At 39.5% G+C, this 17,626-nt stretch overlaps 3 protein-coding genes across 8 annotated transcripts; all 3 read right to left on the bottom strand.

Moving 5' to 3' along the window:
- Window positions 1–405: 405 nt before the first annotated feature.
- znf740b (zinc finger protein 740b) lies at window positions 406–6,800 on the bottom strand. Of its 3 annotated transcripts, none has more exons than XM_051424577.1 (7): window positions 6,701–6,790; window positions 4,838–4,988; window positions 4,425–4,658; window positions 3,811–3,945; window positions 3,594–3,723; window positions 3,041–3,159; window positions 406–2,863 (listed from the first exon to the last, which is right to left on the bottom strand). In XM_051424577.1, exons 2-7 carry the CDS (start codon window positions 4,880–4,882, stop codon window positions 2,714–2,716), a joined length of 813 nt encoding a protein of 270 aa, XP_051280537.1. In that variant the 5' UTR covers window positions 4,883–4,988; window positions 6,701–6,790; the 3' UTR covers window positions 406–2,713. The 3 variants fall into 3 exon arrangements, with proteins under 3 accessions (XP_051280537.1, XP_051280536.1, XP_051280538.1); XM_051424576.1 differs by lacking the exon at window positions 6,701–6,790 and adding an exon at window positions 6,456–6,484; XM_051424578.1 differs by lacking the exon at window positions 4,838–4,988 and having other exon boundaries at window positions 6,701–6,800.
- Window positions 6,801–7,639: 839 nt separating this feature from the next.
- csad (cysteine sulfinic acid decarboxylase) lies at window positions 7,640–12,434 on the bottom strand. Of its 3 annotated transcripts, XM_051424575.1 has the most exons (14): window positions 12,190–12,434; window positions 11,967–12,112; window positions 11,757–11,883; window positions 11,566–11,656; window positions 10,463–10,685; window positions 10,229–10,308; window positions 9,949–10,003; window positions 9,678–9,794; window positions 9,490–9,554; window positions 9,254–9,335; window positions 8,941–9,140; window positions 8,471–8,522; window positions 8,293–8,382; window positions 7,640–8,098 (listed from the first exon to the last, which is right to left on the bottom strand). In XM_051424575.1, the coding sequence occupies exons 1-14, from the start codon at window positions 12,212–12,214 to the stop codon at window positions 7,925–7,927; spliced, it is 1,527 nt and encodes a 508-aa protein (XP_051280535.1). In that variant the 5' UTR covers window positions 12,215–12,434; the 3' UTR covers window positions 7,640–7,924. The 3 variants fall into 3 exon arrangements, with proteins under 3 accessions (XP_051280535.1, XP_051280533.1, XP_051280534.1); XM_051424573.1 differs by having other exon boundaries at window positions 11,967–12,434; XM_051424574.1 differs by having other exon boundaries at window positions 9,678–9,797; window positions 9,952–10,003; window positions 11,967–12,434.
- A 144-nt stretch (window positions 12,435–12,578) lies between these two features.
- zgc:174906 (uncharacterized protein LOC571548 homolog) lies at window positions 12,579–14,677 on the bottom strand. 2 transcript variants are annotated; one of them, XM_051424580.1, is made up of 4 exons: window positions 14,532–14,677; window positions 13,639–13,973; window positions 13,466–13,537; window positions 12,579–13,379 (listed from the first exon to the last, which is right to left on the bottom strand). In XM_051424580.1, exons 2-4 carry the CDS (start codon window positions 13,952–13,954, stop codon window positions 13,099–13,101), a joined length of 669 nt encoding a protein of 222 aa, XP_051280540.1. In that variant the 5' UTR covers window positions 13,955–13,973; window positions 14,532–14,677; the 3' UTR covers window positions 12,579–13,098. The 2 variants fall into 2 exon arrangements, with proteins under 2 accessions (XP_051280540.1, XP_051280541.1); XM_051424581.1 differs by having other exon boundaries at window positions 13,639–14,002; window positions 14,532–14,664.
- Window positions 14,678–17,626: the final 2,949 nt, after the last annotated feature.

Genomic DNA, 17,626 nt, shown 5'->3' with positions numbered 1-17,626 from the left:
TACTTCTTAATTACTTGTAGATATTTTGCCCCCGAGCATTGTGTGATCAATCTGAATTACTGCCAATCTGGGAAAAACATTTTAAAGCGTTTCTTCATCTTCATTAGAGAGAAAACTGGCCCTCATATGGTCATGGATGCCATCTGCTGACACGATTGGTGCATTACATATTTCTGAAATGTTTTGTAGTCCTCTAGTGTGGAAGATTCAGTATGTAATGTGCCATTTGAAGACAAGTAATTACTAATTATTTCATAACAATTAATTATGTTGGGACAAAGTCCTCAGAACAAGATTCTGTGGAAATTCAGTCTTGCTTTTGAGAAAACAAATAAAAAACAGCACTGTGGAGGCTTGAAAAAATCCCTTTAGAACCAGTTTTGCAGGAAATGTGAACAACATGCATTTGTTTAAAAAGTGTAACAGCTTTATTGAGACTAGGGGCCCTAAAACTCCATTACAAACTCCATACTACAGTATGACTTACTGAGTCAAAATTGATTTCACTTCACCCCTGAAATGATAAAAAACAAACATGGGGCTCACATTAAAAAGAAATCTCTTTACCAAAACAAAACGTATACAAGATCCTCCAACAAATACATGCAAAAGAAAAAAATCCTGACTAATCATGGCTGCTATACTAAAAGGACGAGAGTGGCTGCTTTTACTTTTACCCCTAATAGCAAGTTGAAGGATGACTTGCTAAGGGCTTTTTCAGTTCTCATATGAAATCATCAGACTAAGGATTATAACTTCTTAAATACTTTGATTTTCCTTTGGAGTGTAGGTCCCATACATACTATTTTCTACCCCTAATACAATTTAAATATATATTAACTTCATAAAAAGTAGACAATTGAGTGATGGGCCCCAAACTCCTTTCACATAATCTAAAAGGTTTGACAGCAACAGACGTACCAGTCGACAATACAATCCTCTACAACTGAGCTAACATCTTCAGTCCAGTGTTTACAGTCTGATTTAATCATAGAGGCCTGAACATAATATAATGTAGGCTCTATCATCATAGAAAACACCACATGGACCTTTTATTCCCCCCGTCCACTAGGTACAATTAGTCACCTTCACTGAAGATGCTCCAGGTTAAACTGGAGATGAAATGACATGGCACTGTATTCAGATCACATTCAGTCAGGTCAAGACGGAGGTGAGCTCTTAAAATCTATGGATAAGCCAAATGATACGTTGAACTGTTTGAATCGGGGCTGTTATCAAGAGCACTCCAAAAACTAGCCAGCACAAAGAAAATGTCTACAGTACGTCCAGTAAAAAAAAGTCTAGACGCAGGACTAGTTTTAATCCAACTGTGTGCAAACATATTATCCTCAGTTATGATGAGATTTCACCGGCTAATGTACCTGCAGGAATTTTCAGGTCAAACCTCAGGATTTCAGATAATATGCTGACACAGCCTCACTTACCAAAATACGTTTGAAAGGACGGAAGTCTTTCAAAGTCATAAGGATCTAAAAATGCTGAGCAGGAAAAAATAAGACTGACAGTGGTTTCTAGGAACAACGACAGTAAACACAATTAATTTATATGGGGGGTTTACAGAAGCACTTCAGGAAACACCAAATTTTTGCAACAGGCAGATGAGTCCTACATCCAGTTAGCATTATAAAATAACTCACTAACTTTGTCAAGGGCTTAAAAAAGTCTTCCTACAAAACAGCCTTCTACTGTATTTCAACAGTGTAACCTATTAACAATCAGGACAAAACCCCTTTAAAACAAGGTAGAACAGTGAATATTTGAGCCAGCAGTCGCTACACGACTTAACTAATGCCAAGATTAGTTGAAAAACATTTCGGGAGCATCTAGTTAACCTTTAGTGTTTTTCATCATCACCAACAGGGTGGCACCTGCAGTTAATCTTTCAGTTTTACAGCTGGACGTAAAGCAAGTAAGAAATTATTTTAGATCCATTTAAGTGTTGGAAAAAACACGATATTGTACATTAATTAAAAATGGATGACTGGTTTGTATTTTACTTTGTAATATGCCCCTTTTGTGTTCATCAGTGTTATCGAAAAGTACATCTAATGTCATTTCAGATATGTTAATGCACACAACATCTACAGTATTGGATAGGTGGCTAATTACTACCTCAAGGCAGCATGGACCAAAAGTCTGCTTTGATTTCTCTGCTTATGAGCAGTAGCTGGTACTTGATTAGTAGCAGTAGGAACATAAAATGAATAGGACTTGAACACTAAAAAGCTACACAGTTCTGTATGTGTCCTTTAGTGAGCTGTCCATATGTAGTAGAGGGCAGCACTGCGGTTGCAGGTCAGCAGGTTACCTAAGAGGTGCTGCACGATACACTGACGGTCAGTGTAGTCAAAAATACTTGCAATCCATTGGCAGCAATACCAAACAATACCTGCAACTTTTAAGATAAAAGGAGAAGTGTGGGTTTTTCATTCAGTTATTGCCATAATACCATAATCCAAGATCGTGTATTAGTTCTTCATCTTTTGCCTGTATCGTGAATGTAACAATAGATTAAAAAAAAGTACAAAAATCCATTATCAAGCTCTATGAATGAGCTGGGCGAGAGCAAACTGAAGTTTGGTTGTGTTTAAGCTGGGTTGTTTTCAGGTTACAGTACTGTTGAGCTCCGATGTGCGACGTTACTGAGCTGCAAACTGCTGTTGTCTGTAGGGTGTCTGTGGGAAGCTGAGGGTCAGACAGTCAGACGGTTGCTGGAAGGCTGTAGGGGACTCCAGGAAGCTGGATGGGCAGATGCGTCCTGCGAGTACTGGCTCTCCTCTTTGTTTATCCCAACTGTACATAGCCGTCGGTGTCTCAGCAGCCTGTCTGTCCGTGAGAAATTCTGGAGCCAGGCAGAGACAGGTGTGTGTTTCAGTCAAAGTTAGCGGAACAATGCTACTTACACTGCTAAGACAGATGGATTTATTTAATGCTATAAGATACTGACCAATATGTTGCAACATACATGCTTACATACATGTAAAGAATATAATCTATACTGAAACGATGGCTGACTAACCTGATGGCAGCGATCACACTGGTACGGCTTCTCTCCGCTGTGCACCCTCTTGTGTCTGTCCAGGTGGTAACGCTGAATAAACCGCATATCACACGCATCGCAGGCAAATGGCTTTTCTCCTGTGGACAACCAGGTGGAACATTTATCTATTATGATCGATCAAGATTTGTCATTAAATTAATTTGTTCATTCAATCTCTTTTTTTTGTTTTTTGCCACATGGACGAACAGAGAATAAACATTTAGTAAGGAATGGAATACGCTATAACAAATTAAAAACATGCCATTTCTCCACAAAAAAAAGAAATATATATACCTAAGAAAAACAGTTGTATGTGCCAAATTCAGAGCTGAAAATCATTGAAAATGGATAGTTTGTCACTTTTTTGTAGTTTAATCCAAGCAGATGGATCTTCAGAAGAGCAGAAGATCCCCACTGCCTCAATTGTGGCCTCACTGCTCATCACACCACCCTGTTTCCCATGTCTAACTAATGCATACAGAGTACAAAAACAGGCCACGTTGAAGTGAAGATGTGAGCTGTGAGTTCTCACCTGTATGTGTAAGTATATGCCGCTTGAGGTGGTAGCTACTCCGGAAAGCTCCATAGCAGTGGTCACAGATGAAGTTCTTCTGGACTTTCAGAGAACTGTCATCATCCATATCGATCTGTGGAAGTAAATGCTAACAAGAATAACAAAATTAGGTGAAACTGAACTGAACATACACATATATGTATACTTAACAGTGCAGCTTTGAAACAGCCCGTACCTCCACTTTCTCTTTCACTTTGTTGGATGACCCTGATTTTTTGTGCTTCTTCTTGGGATGCATATTCTGGTTTGCCTGCATGTCCTTTCCATCCATCATTCTTGATGAATGATAGTCACCGTCTTTTCGGATCAGCTTTTGGAAGAACAAATGGTCGTAGGTAAACTGCACTGCACCAAACTATTTTGCCACTGACACAGCCATGCGGTTCTTTTGTGTTAATTTGTTTCTCTTGTGATGTTAATTTAGCTATTCATAACTGTACTAGAGGATTCAGAAACTGACTTTATATCTATTTATTTGTTATTGTTATTATTGCGAGAATTCTGTGTGGGTATAAGTTTTGGGAACCAACACATATATACAGGATAACACTTTACCTTAACCATCGCCATTTAGTATAATTAGCAGGACCTAAACATTGAATAAATGCTTTGTAACACACAATAATGTAGCTCTAAGCTGATGTAATGTATGATCACACTATATCACTCCATTGCAAAAATACACCTGTCTGTTATCAACTTAAATTTTGTTCATGAAAGCAAAGTTTAGAAATCAGAGCTTTAACAGGTTTTCTGATTGACCCTGTTCAGTTTTCACTCTCTCTTTACCAGGGGTGGACAGCTCCCAGGTGAAGAATGGCCCATGTGGCTGTGGTGGGCTTGTCCGTGGTGAACCTGGTGTCCGTGGTGGTTGTGACTGTGCTGCGAGTGGGTTTGGTGGCTCTCGGGACTAGCTCTGTGCCCTTGACCCAAGGATGACATCATCCTCTTCTGGCCTGGGATGTTGTTGGCTTGCATCAGGGCCATGCTGGACAGCACCGCCTCGCAGCCCAGCAACCCAGCCTGGCAACACAAACAACATGTCAGAGCAGAAAAAGGGGGTCACAGGGCTCCTCAGAGAGAACGAGTCAGGGGAAGGAGATGGAGTTATGGGAGTAACGGAGAAATGCTCTGGCGCTAGGATTGGGGACACACACTAAAACCATGATGGTGATTCTGGAGATGAAGAGACTTCCACTGACCCATTTCATATGGTCTCGAACAGAGTTGTTGGAATGGTGTGTCATCGCCGTGGTTTGAATGCGTGTGTGTTTGGGGGAACAGAGGGGGCTTCACTCGGGATGAGGGGTAACAGAAGAGACCACACGCACCCAAATCATCAGGGGACAAAGCCTGAAAGTAGAGGCATGACAACATAAGGCTAACACTTTCACATGCCTGAATCAGGAGCTGGAAACCCCAGACCAATCTAATTAGATTTCACAAATTACCAAATCTGGACATATGACCAGAAATTTAGATCCAGCGGTAATATGTGCACTTTATCAGGCAAGTAAGCCCCAATGGTTTGGTGCATGCCACGTTTCCATGGGTGACAGAAAACACAACAGTCAGATACAGAAAAGAAAAGACATCCAATGGGAAAAATTAAAATAAGGTTTTCAAAAAGAACAGATACATGTGTAGTAATGACACTTCAATCAAACAAATGCTTCATACATGAGTTGATACTGAAATATATATATATAGAATATATATATTGACCTGACATATATTCATAGCACAAACCAATTGATAAACAGTTCAGTAGCCAATCAATCACTGTTACTGTACACTGGATTTCAGGCAAGGAAATCTAGCACTAAGTAGTGCAATAAAGATTTGTTCTCAGTGACCAGTGGTGAAATGACCACAAACTTCTTTCTTGGAATTAATAGGTATAGTGGAAAAATAACTAAGAAATTGTACACTATACAAACATTTGTAAGTTATTTTTCTCTCTTGTCTTAAATATTGGCACTGTTCTGAAGGAGAAAAATGATATTACCTTCAGTCAGTAAGCTTTTGTGTTGTATTCTGGATTAGGGTTAGGTTAACTCCTGGTTAGAAGGTGAGTTCAATGTGTAAATCTGCCAATAACACATTCCTGTAATCAATACTGTAGACAAAACTCACCTCTGTTACACAATTCCTGCTCATTGTTATCACTAAGTGGAGAACTATGGCAGGAAAAAACAACTCTCTCTCTTATACTGTTGTACTTAGCACATGTACAAGACTAAAAAGGGCAAGCAGCAGTTCGGCCTTCAAGTTAAGGCAAAAGGCCAGAAACTTAAAAGGGGAATGATTATATCCTTGGTACTGGAAAGCAGATAATTTCATATAAACACCCAAATTTCACAATGCTATGTTATATGCTAACATAAAATAGGATTTAAATGAAAGCATACAGCAGATAAACCATACCAACATAGACCACACATAAAACCACGGATGGTAAACAAAAAAAAATACACTCATCACTTTAGCGCTAAACGTTTGCTTTCATGAATTTATCTTTAAGTTGCAACTTATTTTAGTTGTGAGTCATCCTCATTTGTAAGCATGTGGTTTTGTGATTTGACACACGATGTCTCGTTTATAAAGATTATGCAGGTCAGCACTGGTAAGCTAGCTAGCGACTTATCCTACAAAACGTTGCATTCCCTGTCGGAAAAGTGTGCTTTTAGAAAATCAAACTGTATCTAAAGCGCAATGCAAATGCACTCTGGTGCATCTGCGTACGATGTTTAGAGTATCGATTTAAAAAGGTGTAAAGTATAGAGAGAGTCTCTCCTAGATGAAACAGAAAAGGCTAACCTGCTAGCTAGCCAGTAGTTGGGTTGTGGGACAACTCTTGTATGACTGAACCCCCCAACCCCCCAACCCAACCCCCACCCCCGCCCCAGACAACACAACAACAGCCAGGCAGGGCGTGCGGGCTCCGCGCCGACCACAAAATAACACCTCCCTCAGCGGCTACAGTCGCTACACAGAGACAAGTAGCGGATTATAAAACGTTTAAAGAGCCGCGAGTGAAAGCTGCTCGAAAACCGACTGCTTACCTCTCTATTTAAGAGTTTTGTAGATTATTATTTCTTGTCGCACTTCCAATTTTTTCTCAGTTTACAAACACTGACAGGAAACGCCACCGGAAGTGCTCACCGGGGAGAGCGGGGATTGGTCAGACGCTGTGACATGTGACCGAAGCAGAGTGACCCACATTTGCGGCCATAATTGTGAGGGAGCGAGCTGCGTGTGTGGAGCTGTGTGTGTGGAGCAATGAGGTGATTAAATGATCGACAGAAAGTTAATCGACAACTGTTTTTAAAAACCGATTGAACATTTAAGTCAATTTCCAAGAAAACCTTCCAGACATCATGATTCCTAGTTCTCCAATGTGAGAATGTGTTGCTTTACTTGTTTTACATTAAAGTTAATTTAGCAAATGGGAATTGTGATGGGCACTGTTTTCTGATGTTTAATAGACATACCTGTAATAACCTGTAAATTATTTGTCATTCTTTAAGTACAGTTTTTTAGAAATGTAAATATCACTTATACACTCAAGGCATGCCGATGTTGTTGCTGTTTTATATTTATAGCTATATATATTTATACACATATATATCTGTACATAGTAGTTTCAAGTTAATGTTTACCTTGTCGAGCTTGCTTTAGTTTTATTTTTTGCTGTGTATATGCCTATTTGTGTGTATGTACATTGGGAGCAACACAAAACTGGAGTTATATTCCTTGTATGTGTGCACAAACCTTGCCAATGAAAGTGATTCTGATTCTAAAGATGAAGTTATGGAAGCAAATAATGGGGGTCAGCAGGTAGACATAAAGTCTGAATGGATGGGGGGGGTTCAGAAACCTTTCTATTCAGAAACTTTATAATGTATGAAAATGAAATATAAGGATAAATCCCCACTAATGATATGGTACCAATTTTCCACCTCTGCAAAAATGGTTTAAAAAAAACGTGCCTGGAGAACAGATTTCAGAACAGCTGTTTAATTCACTGGAACTGTTTGAAAACCATTTGAAATACAGGCCATTGTTTATTTATTAATTAATTCAGTTATTCATATTTTGGTCCAAGGTCCTCAGAAGAGTTTAGTGTCCATCCTTCTATTGTGACAGCTGTCTCAATCAAGCAAATCACATCTGTCAATTGACACAGCAGGATTGTTATCATTTGTGACATTACAATGGCAGACTTTGTTCACAACCTAGGATTCTAGATAGACGAGGGGTACACATCTTATTAGTTGTGTTTTTCTTCACAAATCGTTCCCCAGTCTTTCAATTTCATCAAGGAAGAAGTCCATATCTTTCTGGGAAACCAGCGGAGAGAAGACAATCACGCGGAAAAAGTTGACTTTGTTTCCCAAAGGTTGGTAGCCCACCATCATAGTGCCTTGTTTCATCATGCGTTCCTTGATGACTGGCGCTACCTGTTAACAAGAAAAAAAAACCAGAGAGAGTTAACTTCAGATGGTGCACAGAAGTGGTAAAAACAAAGCATGCACACAAATAATGAAGAGGTTGAATCTGAGTGCTTAATGTGTGTGCGCAAAGGAAGGAAGGCATTAAAAATCTCAGTTACACTTTTGTCTTTCCAGTCCACTGATGTAATACAGAAACTTACTTTTGCCAGTCTGTCCTGGTAATCTGCATTTCCTTCCTTCCCCCTCATACTGGGTGGTATAAACCAGAAGCAAACATTCACATACTCTGGCTGTCCATGGAGACAAACACAGACAAGTAAGCAAACATTTATCAGGGGAAAAACCCATCTTTCTCAATATGCTTGAGATGTTACTTACATCACGCAAAAGATGAAACCCTTCTCTTTTCTTCATCTGCTCCACCAGATACCTGCAGGAGAGTTGTTAAGTTTTCACTTTCTGTTGGCCTGGATCAAAACTCAGTCATAGCTTTTGTTTGAAAATGTAACGTAAGTAAGTTAAGATTTAAATGATGCTCCTGTATTAGATACGTTTCATTGGTAAGCAAAGATGAAAGATTTAGACGTCAAAGTATCTTGAACTGCTGAACAAGATCTACCCAAATATTCCTTCTTCCTTGATGCTTGCATTCATAAAAATAAATTACCAACTCACTGATAAATGGGTACATTACTTTGACATGCAAAAACTGAAATAGATAAATAGATGTTCTTTTAAATTATTCATCTGAAAGTTATTCATCATAAAGTTGTGTTTTTAAATTATTCATCTTAAAGTTGAGTTTTGGAATTTATTGTGTTGTGCTGCAGCTTGCATGCATTCTTTACCTTACAAGGAAAAAAGCTTTATCTACACGCTCTGCCAAGCCAGTGGAGCCAACAGCTTTCCACATCAACCACAACTTCAGACAGTCAACCTTGCGACTGCACTGCACTGACTTATCCCCGACGTCCAGATTCACATCGTAGAATTTGTCCTGCTGGAACAGGTATGTGGCGTTGGCGCTGTGGCACCGCTTCAATAAATTCTGAGGACACGCAGAAATTAATGATTGACAAAACTTTGAAAAAAAGGAAGAAATTACTTGTAAAAAAACACGATTATCAGAAAATTCTAAAGCCTCAAACTGTGAAGCCTAACCGTGGTATCCTGTAGCAGCAAGGCAGAACACTGCAGGCCGGCTATCAGCATCTTGTGGGGATTCCAGGCTACTGAATTTGCTCTTGTCACACACACACACAGACAAATTAAAACACACAACAACAACAACAACTACATCTGCCCAACTGTGTAGCTCTATATACTTGTGTACTCTACAGGCAAAATGTCACCCTCCTCATGATGAAAAAGGTATTTTCCGTCATGCATATTAATACCTGTCAACCCCTTTCATCAGATGTCTGTGTTGTTCGGAAAAGAGCACACTCCCTCCCCAGGCAGCCTGAAAAACAAGACAAAACTGACAAAACTCAGCATGTTCCTAAATTTTAACAAATACAACAGAAGCTTCACAAAACCAAAGCTTGTCAACAGAAATGGATTTGTCTTCCACAGGAGGACTCACGTCTACATGCATCCAGAGTTTGTGCTTCTCGCAGACATCAGCTATACGGTCCAGTGGGTCAAACGCACCCTGCACTGTGGTCCCTGATGTGCAGCTTACAAGGAATGGCACTGCACCCTGGTAGAAGCAAACTGAAAGTGAATGCAGTTTTCTTGCATTTTGTGGTTTGCAGGGTGATATCTTGTGGATAATTATTGTTAAAACCAATACAGGTGACCCTAAAACAACAACATGTTATGTCTGAGGACTTGTTAAATGTTAGTCAATTTACCAGTGATTTTGCCACATTTATCTTTGTATCCAGGTCCTCTGGAATCATGTGGCCACTGAAGCATTTAACAGAGCATAGAAGGAAAAAAAAAAGATTCATAATAAATAGGGCTGCAACTAACAGTTCTATTCACTATAGATGAATCCCTCAATATTTAGTTTGACTGGAATAATACCCTAGAATATTCCCAGAGGCCAAGGCCGACATCTTTTGAATTTGTAAATTGAAGAACTAATTTGTTAATCAATCGCTTCAGCTCTTATAAGGAACAACACATTACCCATCATCCACTTTCACCAAGATGACATTGTCGGTCCCAATACCCAGAAAAGCAGCCCCTTTCTTCACAGAGTAATGGCTCTGGAAAAACATGAAGAATGCATCTTTCAATCATATTTATGTAGAGACAACACATAAAGCCCAGTGTGGCCACAATAAACACCTCTAATACACTTTCAGTTGCTACAGTGTCATCAATCCTTCCGACATGCAGTGTTTACCAAACATTCCTGACCTCTGGAGACGTAAAGATGGTAAGTCGTGGGAGACTCCACACCCCTTGGCTTTTGACTTCTGGGAAGAGTCGGTAGCGTGCGAGGTTCATGGCGTACATGTTAGATGTAGACCCCCCAGGGCAGAAAATACCATCACCTTCTGTCCAGCCAACCAGCTGCCGGAGCCCTCTCAGTACCTCAGTCTCCATCAGCACAAACACCGGGGCCACCTCATAGGTGAAGCTATTTTAAACACATTCAAATACAACCAACTTGAATAAACACCTGTCTGACACCAGTAGTGCAAAGTAATTAAGTACATTTAGTCCAACACTGTACTTAAGGATAATTTTGAAGTACAGCTATAGTGACTTGTGGTTATCCAAATTCTGATTGCATGTACAAAACATGATCATATGATCGAATGATGCATTGTTACAGCTTAAACAAGCCAGCAGTATATTAAACACTTAAAGGACCAGTGTGTAGGATTTAATGGTGTCAGATTGCAACCAACAGCGTGTGGTATAAACTATGGCGGCCGTGAAGCCAGAGTTTGGTTAGTCTGTTCTGCATAACATCTACTTTTACTTTTGATTATTTCACTGCATTTTATTTCTTCTTTACTTTTACTTACTAAACTTTTGAATGCAGGACCTTTAAAAACAGATCACACTATTACCCTATTTCAGTCAGACAGCTCACGTTTGAAATGTTTATTACAGCAGTATAAGCATATTTAGATTTTGGTGTCTAGGCCCCGACCTCATCACTCCCCACAGATATGTTTACATGCCGGATCCTACAGGTGGATGCTGGGGTGGTGGTGGGGTTTACAGAGCAGCAGGCAGCAATACGGATGCAGAGGGAGAGCTGGGATATTGTGCAGCTTAAATAGATCGCCGGATTGGAAGGGTGTGCTTGGTTAGTGATAATGGAGTGAGGCATGTCGTGTGTGTGTGTGTATCCAAGTAGCTCGAGTTGACTGCCTGAACTAGCTCGCAGGTTTCGCTCCATTTATTACATTATTTGCATTGACCTATATTTTTTTACAGACGTATTCGTCCATCGCTTGTACACTTAGTGCTTCCATGCTTTAGTTATATATTATGTGGATTCTTACAGGTTAGTGTTGAGAGTCTCCGTGAGAAATCTTCCAGCCAAGGCATGATAGTCCACCCCACCAAACTGCTGATTAAAAAAACGTGGGTGACCTGAAATGAACAAGAAAAGTCTCATTATGAAAGATTATTTAATATCTTTTTTTTTTTTTTAACACATTAGATATCTCAACTAGTCCATGGCTTGTCTTACTTGTCTTGATGCTGTACTTGGCGACATCTTTTACTCTCTGTAGGAGTCGCTGTTGCGGCTCCCCAGTCGCCCTCAGCTCCAGATCCAGCAGCTGAGCCAGCTCTTCCGGCTCTTTCCACTCACAAACCTGCAGGAATATGCATCAGGACATTTGTTCAGACTACTCACTGCAATCTCACAGAGTGGCGATGTTAAGCTTTTATGAGAGACCTTTTGTTTGACGTCTGTGCCCTTGCAGAGAACCTCCTCCATCATAATTTTGAAGGCTTCGTTCAAGAAGAGTTGTCCCTCTGAGTGATCAATAAGAGGCTCACCCAGGTCACGGAGATTAGCTGGTTCCTTTACCTGCCCGTCTGCTGTTGTTGGAAAGGCATAAACAAACATTTTCAGTCAAGAATTAGACAAGAAAAGACACATAGCACACTGTACTTACATGGGAACGGGAGCATGTTTGCCATATCTACGCTGCTGAAAAGTTCTGTCTTTAGCTGCGCTGGCAAGACTGACAGCAGCAAATGGCTACAAAGTGGCACAGTGAGGCAGGAGTGGGAGGGAGTCAACCTTTGTCCACAACTTAAAAGTTAATTAATGTTGTCTGAGATGAAGAAAAACAACAGAGAATATAATCACTTTTCATTTATGAATTTCTGTCACAAACGGTAATGTTAATTTGCCGTTAATTAGTTTTTTGCATTTATTATTATGCATTTCATTAAATGTTTTATTAATGGATCTCAACCTGTTTAAAGAGTATTTTCAAGAGTATCAGATTAATGACACTGCTATAGAAGTTTTCAGTGTAGAAAATGTTGGAGGCAGAAACAGATTGAATGATTTATTCAGTGTGTTGTCTACCCTGTCTGCAAACAAACAGATGTCTTGTGACACACCATGATGTAAGGTACATTTAATCTAAAAGACCAAGATATGTACATAGGTCAACAGGGAGCATGTCAGTGTAACTGCTGTGTCTTCTTATCATTTACATTTTCTCCCAGCGAAATATAAGACGAAACACTAGAATAATCTTCCCTATTTAATTCCATAGTGTATTTACATTAAAATGAAATGGGCACTGCTTTGTTGTTTTCCTAATTCTTCTTCACACAATCTATAAAAAAAGACCTCTTTCAAAAAACAAATAAAAAATAAATTATTATAAAAAGCTGCAGTATCATAGAAAAGTATGATAAGAGGCCTCTTGCTCAATGGTACTGTGGGGAAATTTCCAAAGTAGTAAAGTCTTCAAGGGTTATATAGATATGGAATGACAGCATTTATGATGAGAAAGACATATTTCTTCCCTTCAAAAAGGGTTTCAGTCTCAGCAGGTAGCAGACAGTCAGTCAGTCTCCAACAGGAAGTCAATGCTTTCAGGTGGCAGGGCCCAGTCTTCCTGACTGAGCAGGGAGTGCAGGTGAGCAGCTGTGGCCTTTTCCCTCTGGCAGGTACGCCAGTAGCGCAGCATGGCAAACACTCGCTCCACGTGGGGCGAATTGTCCTCTTCAATCTGTTCCAGTTTAAAAGAGGGGACATCCAGAGCCATTCTGCCAATCTCCCTCCAAGATTTGCCGATCTTACGAGCCACAGTCATCAGCTGCTTCTCCTTCACTAAGCCAGAGCCTGCGTATTGAGACAGAGGCAAATAAAGACAGTGATTATCTCTGCAATGTTTTAAGGGGAATAGCTTTGAGTGTAGTGTGACCCACCGTTGTTGCAGATCTGTTTGGATGGAATAATTGCTTCCAAATCTGGAGCTGCTTTTCTCTTTCTTGGTGTTTCTTTTTTGTAAATAGAGAAAATGTTTGTATTTAACATAGAAATCTAACAGTATTTCATAATGAGATTGCCGACAAACAATACTGAGCAGACTTTCTTCTACCTGAAGACAATGTGTTGGCTTGCAGATCTTTAATAAAGCTCAGCATTGGGAAGGTTTCCTGCAGGGCCTGGTCATTCAGTAGTTTCAACAGACCCTGTGCTGCTTCAGGTCCTCTCTGCATGACATGATCCAGCAGCTCAGTCACCTTCTCACTAGGAGTACGGCAAGCTTTCACGTGTTGGTAGCCGGGAAGAGACAAAAGACCGCGAGAGTCTGCATGCTGCAGGACGTAGTCGGCATCGGCACTTAGGATCTCTATTAGCTTGGCCTTCTGGCTTCTGAGTAACTGGATTTCTGCTGCTGGTTCCTCAGCCATGACCGACTTAAATCACCTCCTGAGAAAATAACGTGATGATGATCAAATCTGAAATCATTTCAAAACCATATATATTGAATAGATTGTGCAGGTTCAACAAAGTCAGTTATTTTCCATGTATATTCTCACAGGGAGGTCACAGTTTACTTTAAGCAGTGGGACTTTTACTGTCTTTGATTACAGGATATTATATAACAATAGGTGACAACAGACAATATATAATAATACTCTCACATTTATTTGAGGTACAAGGCCACTGTAGCGAGTCCCTCTAGTGATTTGTTAATAAACAATGAAGAAGTCAATTGTTAACAGAAATGCAATCAACCATGTCTGGCTAAGATGGGCGTTTACGGACGATATTAAGGGACAAACTTAATTCAACACTACATGTGTGTTATTTTAAAATAATTTGTTTTACATTATGAAACTTACATGACAACAACATTAGTGTGTTTATGCGTGGACTTCCTGTAGTCCATGAGTGGACACACCATGCACATTGTCGTCCACACACACACACACACACAAAGCACGTTTATGTAACAAACAACATGTATTCCCATACGACTCTTACCATTTACTCTAACATCTGGAGTAAAACAAAATAAAAACATTTCCTATGTTTACATTGTTTCGGTCACAGGTATCAGATTCTCCCACTTCTTTGCCGCTGTTTTTTTTTCTTTACTACGGCCTGAAATATTTGTCACATCCATCACTTTATTTCTGTGTGCTTCCATCCACTGGATGGAGGATATAACTGCAGTTCTCTGCCATGGCTGTGAGGATTTGGTGACATCTGGTGGAATTGATAAACCTTGCTTAGTATTCGAGATCTTTTATTTATAAATACAAATAAAAAATAAATAAGACTACATATAATAAGGAAAGACAAGATTAGATAAAATAAGACTTTATTGTTTCCCAAAGGGACAGCAGCACAGAGACAGGTTGAAATTACCTTTCAACCTGTCTCTGTGCTGCTGCAAACAGATAAAGCACTACTTGAATAAAATAAATAAGAACAATAAAATTATATTTTAATAAAATAAATTAGAGGTGACTTTTAAAAATCTATATACAATATATATCAGACTATATATAAGTGAATTACGTAAATAGTTGTGAAATATAAGTCCATAGTGCAACTTCAGCAGCCATGATGCTATATGTAGTAAGTATTGTATATAGGTACAGTGATGAATAATATAGTGGAAGAATAATATTAGAATAATATTATGTATTAAAACTGTATAGAGTAAAAATACAATACTATGAAGTATATATAATAGAAACCGAAGATATTATGATATAGCATAGGAGCAATATAATATATTATATATATAATATATGAGTATTATAATGTAAACTAAAATCCATTACTACTTCTTATACTAACAGTATAGCTTTCTAAATCTAATCTATCTATCTATCTATCTATCTATCTATCTATCTATCTATCTATCTATCTATCTATCTATCTATCTATCTATCTATCTATCTAATGGTTTGTGTAATGTTGTTTCACTGAAATGAACTCAAATTCCTTAAGTAGGAGACAAACGACAAACACTCACTGTTGTTGTTGTTGTTGTTGTTGTTGTTGTTGTTGTTGTTATTCATTTCAATTGTTAAATAAACTACATGTCTTCTCCGTCTGGGCACGCGTCCTCAAAACAAGATGCTCAAACATTCATGTTGACGGAGGAAATGTGTTGCTGTTCATACTGTGGAAGTGGAATGCTGCTAAACATGGGAATAAATGTTTGTTTGTAAATTGTTTTGTTTGAGCCGGAAAGGATTCACTGCATGAATACCAAATAGAAATGTGTGTGTGTGTGTGTGTGTGTGTGTGTGTGTGTGTGTGTGTGTGTGTGTGTGTGGTTTACAGGTACATGCAAGGCAATGTGGATGATGTAGGGTATACAGTGTGTGAGTTTAGTGTCATTTCGGAGGCCTCTGACTGTTACCGGACAACAATTATCAGTGACCACTGGTCACACTTCTGCTCAGCCTGTTTACTCAGCTTCAGCTCTGGGAAATGACAAATCAATATCTTATTCCTGGACAGATATTTGCTTTGTGTGAGAGGAAAAGCCTCTCGAGCCCATTTCATCCACACACAGAATACACTCTGAGTCTCTGTGTGTATTAGCTGTCTGTATAAATCCAGTTTTCCCTATGCCTACAGTGGGTGGAAAGAGAAATGTTATTTATTCTTATTATTTATTCTTACTACCCAGGTGAGACTGCTGTATAAGAGAGGAATGCACAATTCATCCATCTTTATGTGCCTCTGACAACTTTATTATGCTATAAATTTGCATTATGTTCAGACTTGAGAAGATACATTGTGAGGACTTATGCAAAGCTGAAATGCAGTGATCCACCAATCTAAGAAAATATACACTCTGGGTAGCTCTCATCTCCAAATGCTGTATAATGTGCCTGTGAAATGTGCACTTAGTCATTTTGCATCCAACCACTGCAACACAAGTGGAGCATATTCTGTATGGAATATGAAAATGAACTTACTTTGCCACTGATCGAGCACGATCCCACTCATACCCTTGTGCTTTTCAGGCCCCATCGCGCTCTCTGTCAAGTGGTAAACTCCATTTGTATGTGCATGGTAGTGGTGGATGGTATAATAGTTCGGACGCTGCACAGTGCTGATGTAGAATAATGCAGTTTCCTTATGAGTGGCTCTGGCTCCATTTTACAGAACTCTGCACCTGGAAAATTGGGATTTTGTAGATGAGGGTGTGTGCATGTGTGTGTGTTTATTTATGCATGTATACAATTCAAGAGTGAGCCAGCACAGCAGCTTATCCCCTCCATGCCTTAAGAGGTAAATTAGATTTGCATGTAAAGTAACAGACAAGGGATGTCGCTCTTACTGACAGTCTTTAGCACTCTGAACCACAAAGGACAAAATGGACTTTGGTCTACATTTGTATGGATCAAACATCACTTTGTACATGCTTTCACAATACACCAGTTGGGACTTTTATGTGTATACAAAGACACAAACACATAACCACAACTCCTTTACAAGATGTGGTAAAATCCTTGATAAAAGAGACAAGTTTCCTTTGAATAAGCAAACATCTTTGCAAACAGCATGCTCCTTTGTTACATTCCCTTAAAAGTTAAACTTGGGCCTGCAGTGATTCTGCATAAACACCCCACTCTATTTTTATAACTCTGGTATAGGAGCAACATGGATTTTTCCCCCCCTGTAGAATGTACAGTTTGTATTCACTGTAGCTGACTCTGGCGCAGCTGGGCCTGGGCTGTACACAGGGGCCTTTGAGATGTGACCTCCCACTCAGGGTGGATGGAGCTGCAGCAAGAGGACAGCCATGCATTTGAGTGACTCTGACATGTCTGTTTGTTTAACATGCATTATATATGAAAGACCAGAGAGAGTGGAAAGAGCATGGGAGCAGGGCAGCAGAACAGAGAGAGGGAGACGAAGAGACAGACAGTGAGAGAGAGGTCAAAGGAAAGCAGCTATTCACAGTAGAGTGGATATTTTCTGTAGGAGGAAAGCTTTAAGAGGCCATATATTGTATTATGAAGGAAGAATAAGAACAAAGTGCAGAAATGTACAAAAGCAGAAAGAGATTTCGGTAAACCTCAACCCAGAAATGCCAAGTGAGATTA

Source organism: Dicentrarchus labrax, unplaced genomic scaffold, assembly GCF_905237075.1.
Source record: "Dicentrarchus labrax unplaced genomic scaffold, dlabrax2021, whole genome shotgun sequence".
Lineage (NCBI taxonomy): Eukaryota > Metazoa > Chordata > Actinopteri > Moronidae > Dicentrarchus > Dicentrarchus labrax.
Note: the sequence above shows the minus strand (reverse complement) of the source record. Positions and strands in the feature narration are given on the sequence as shown.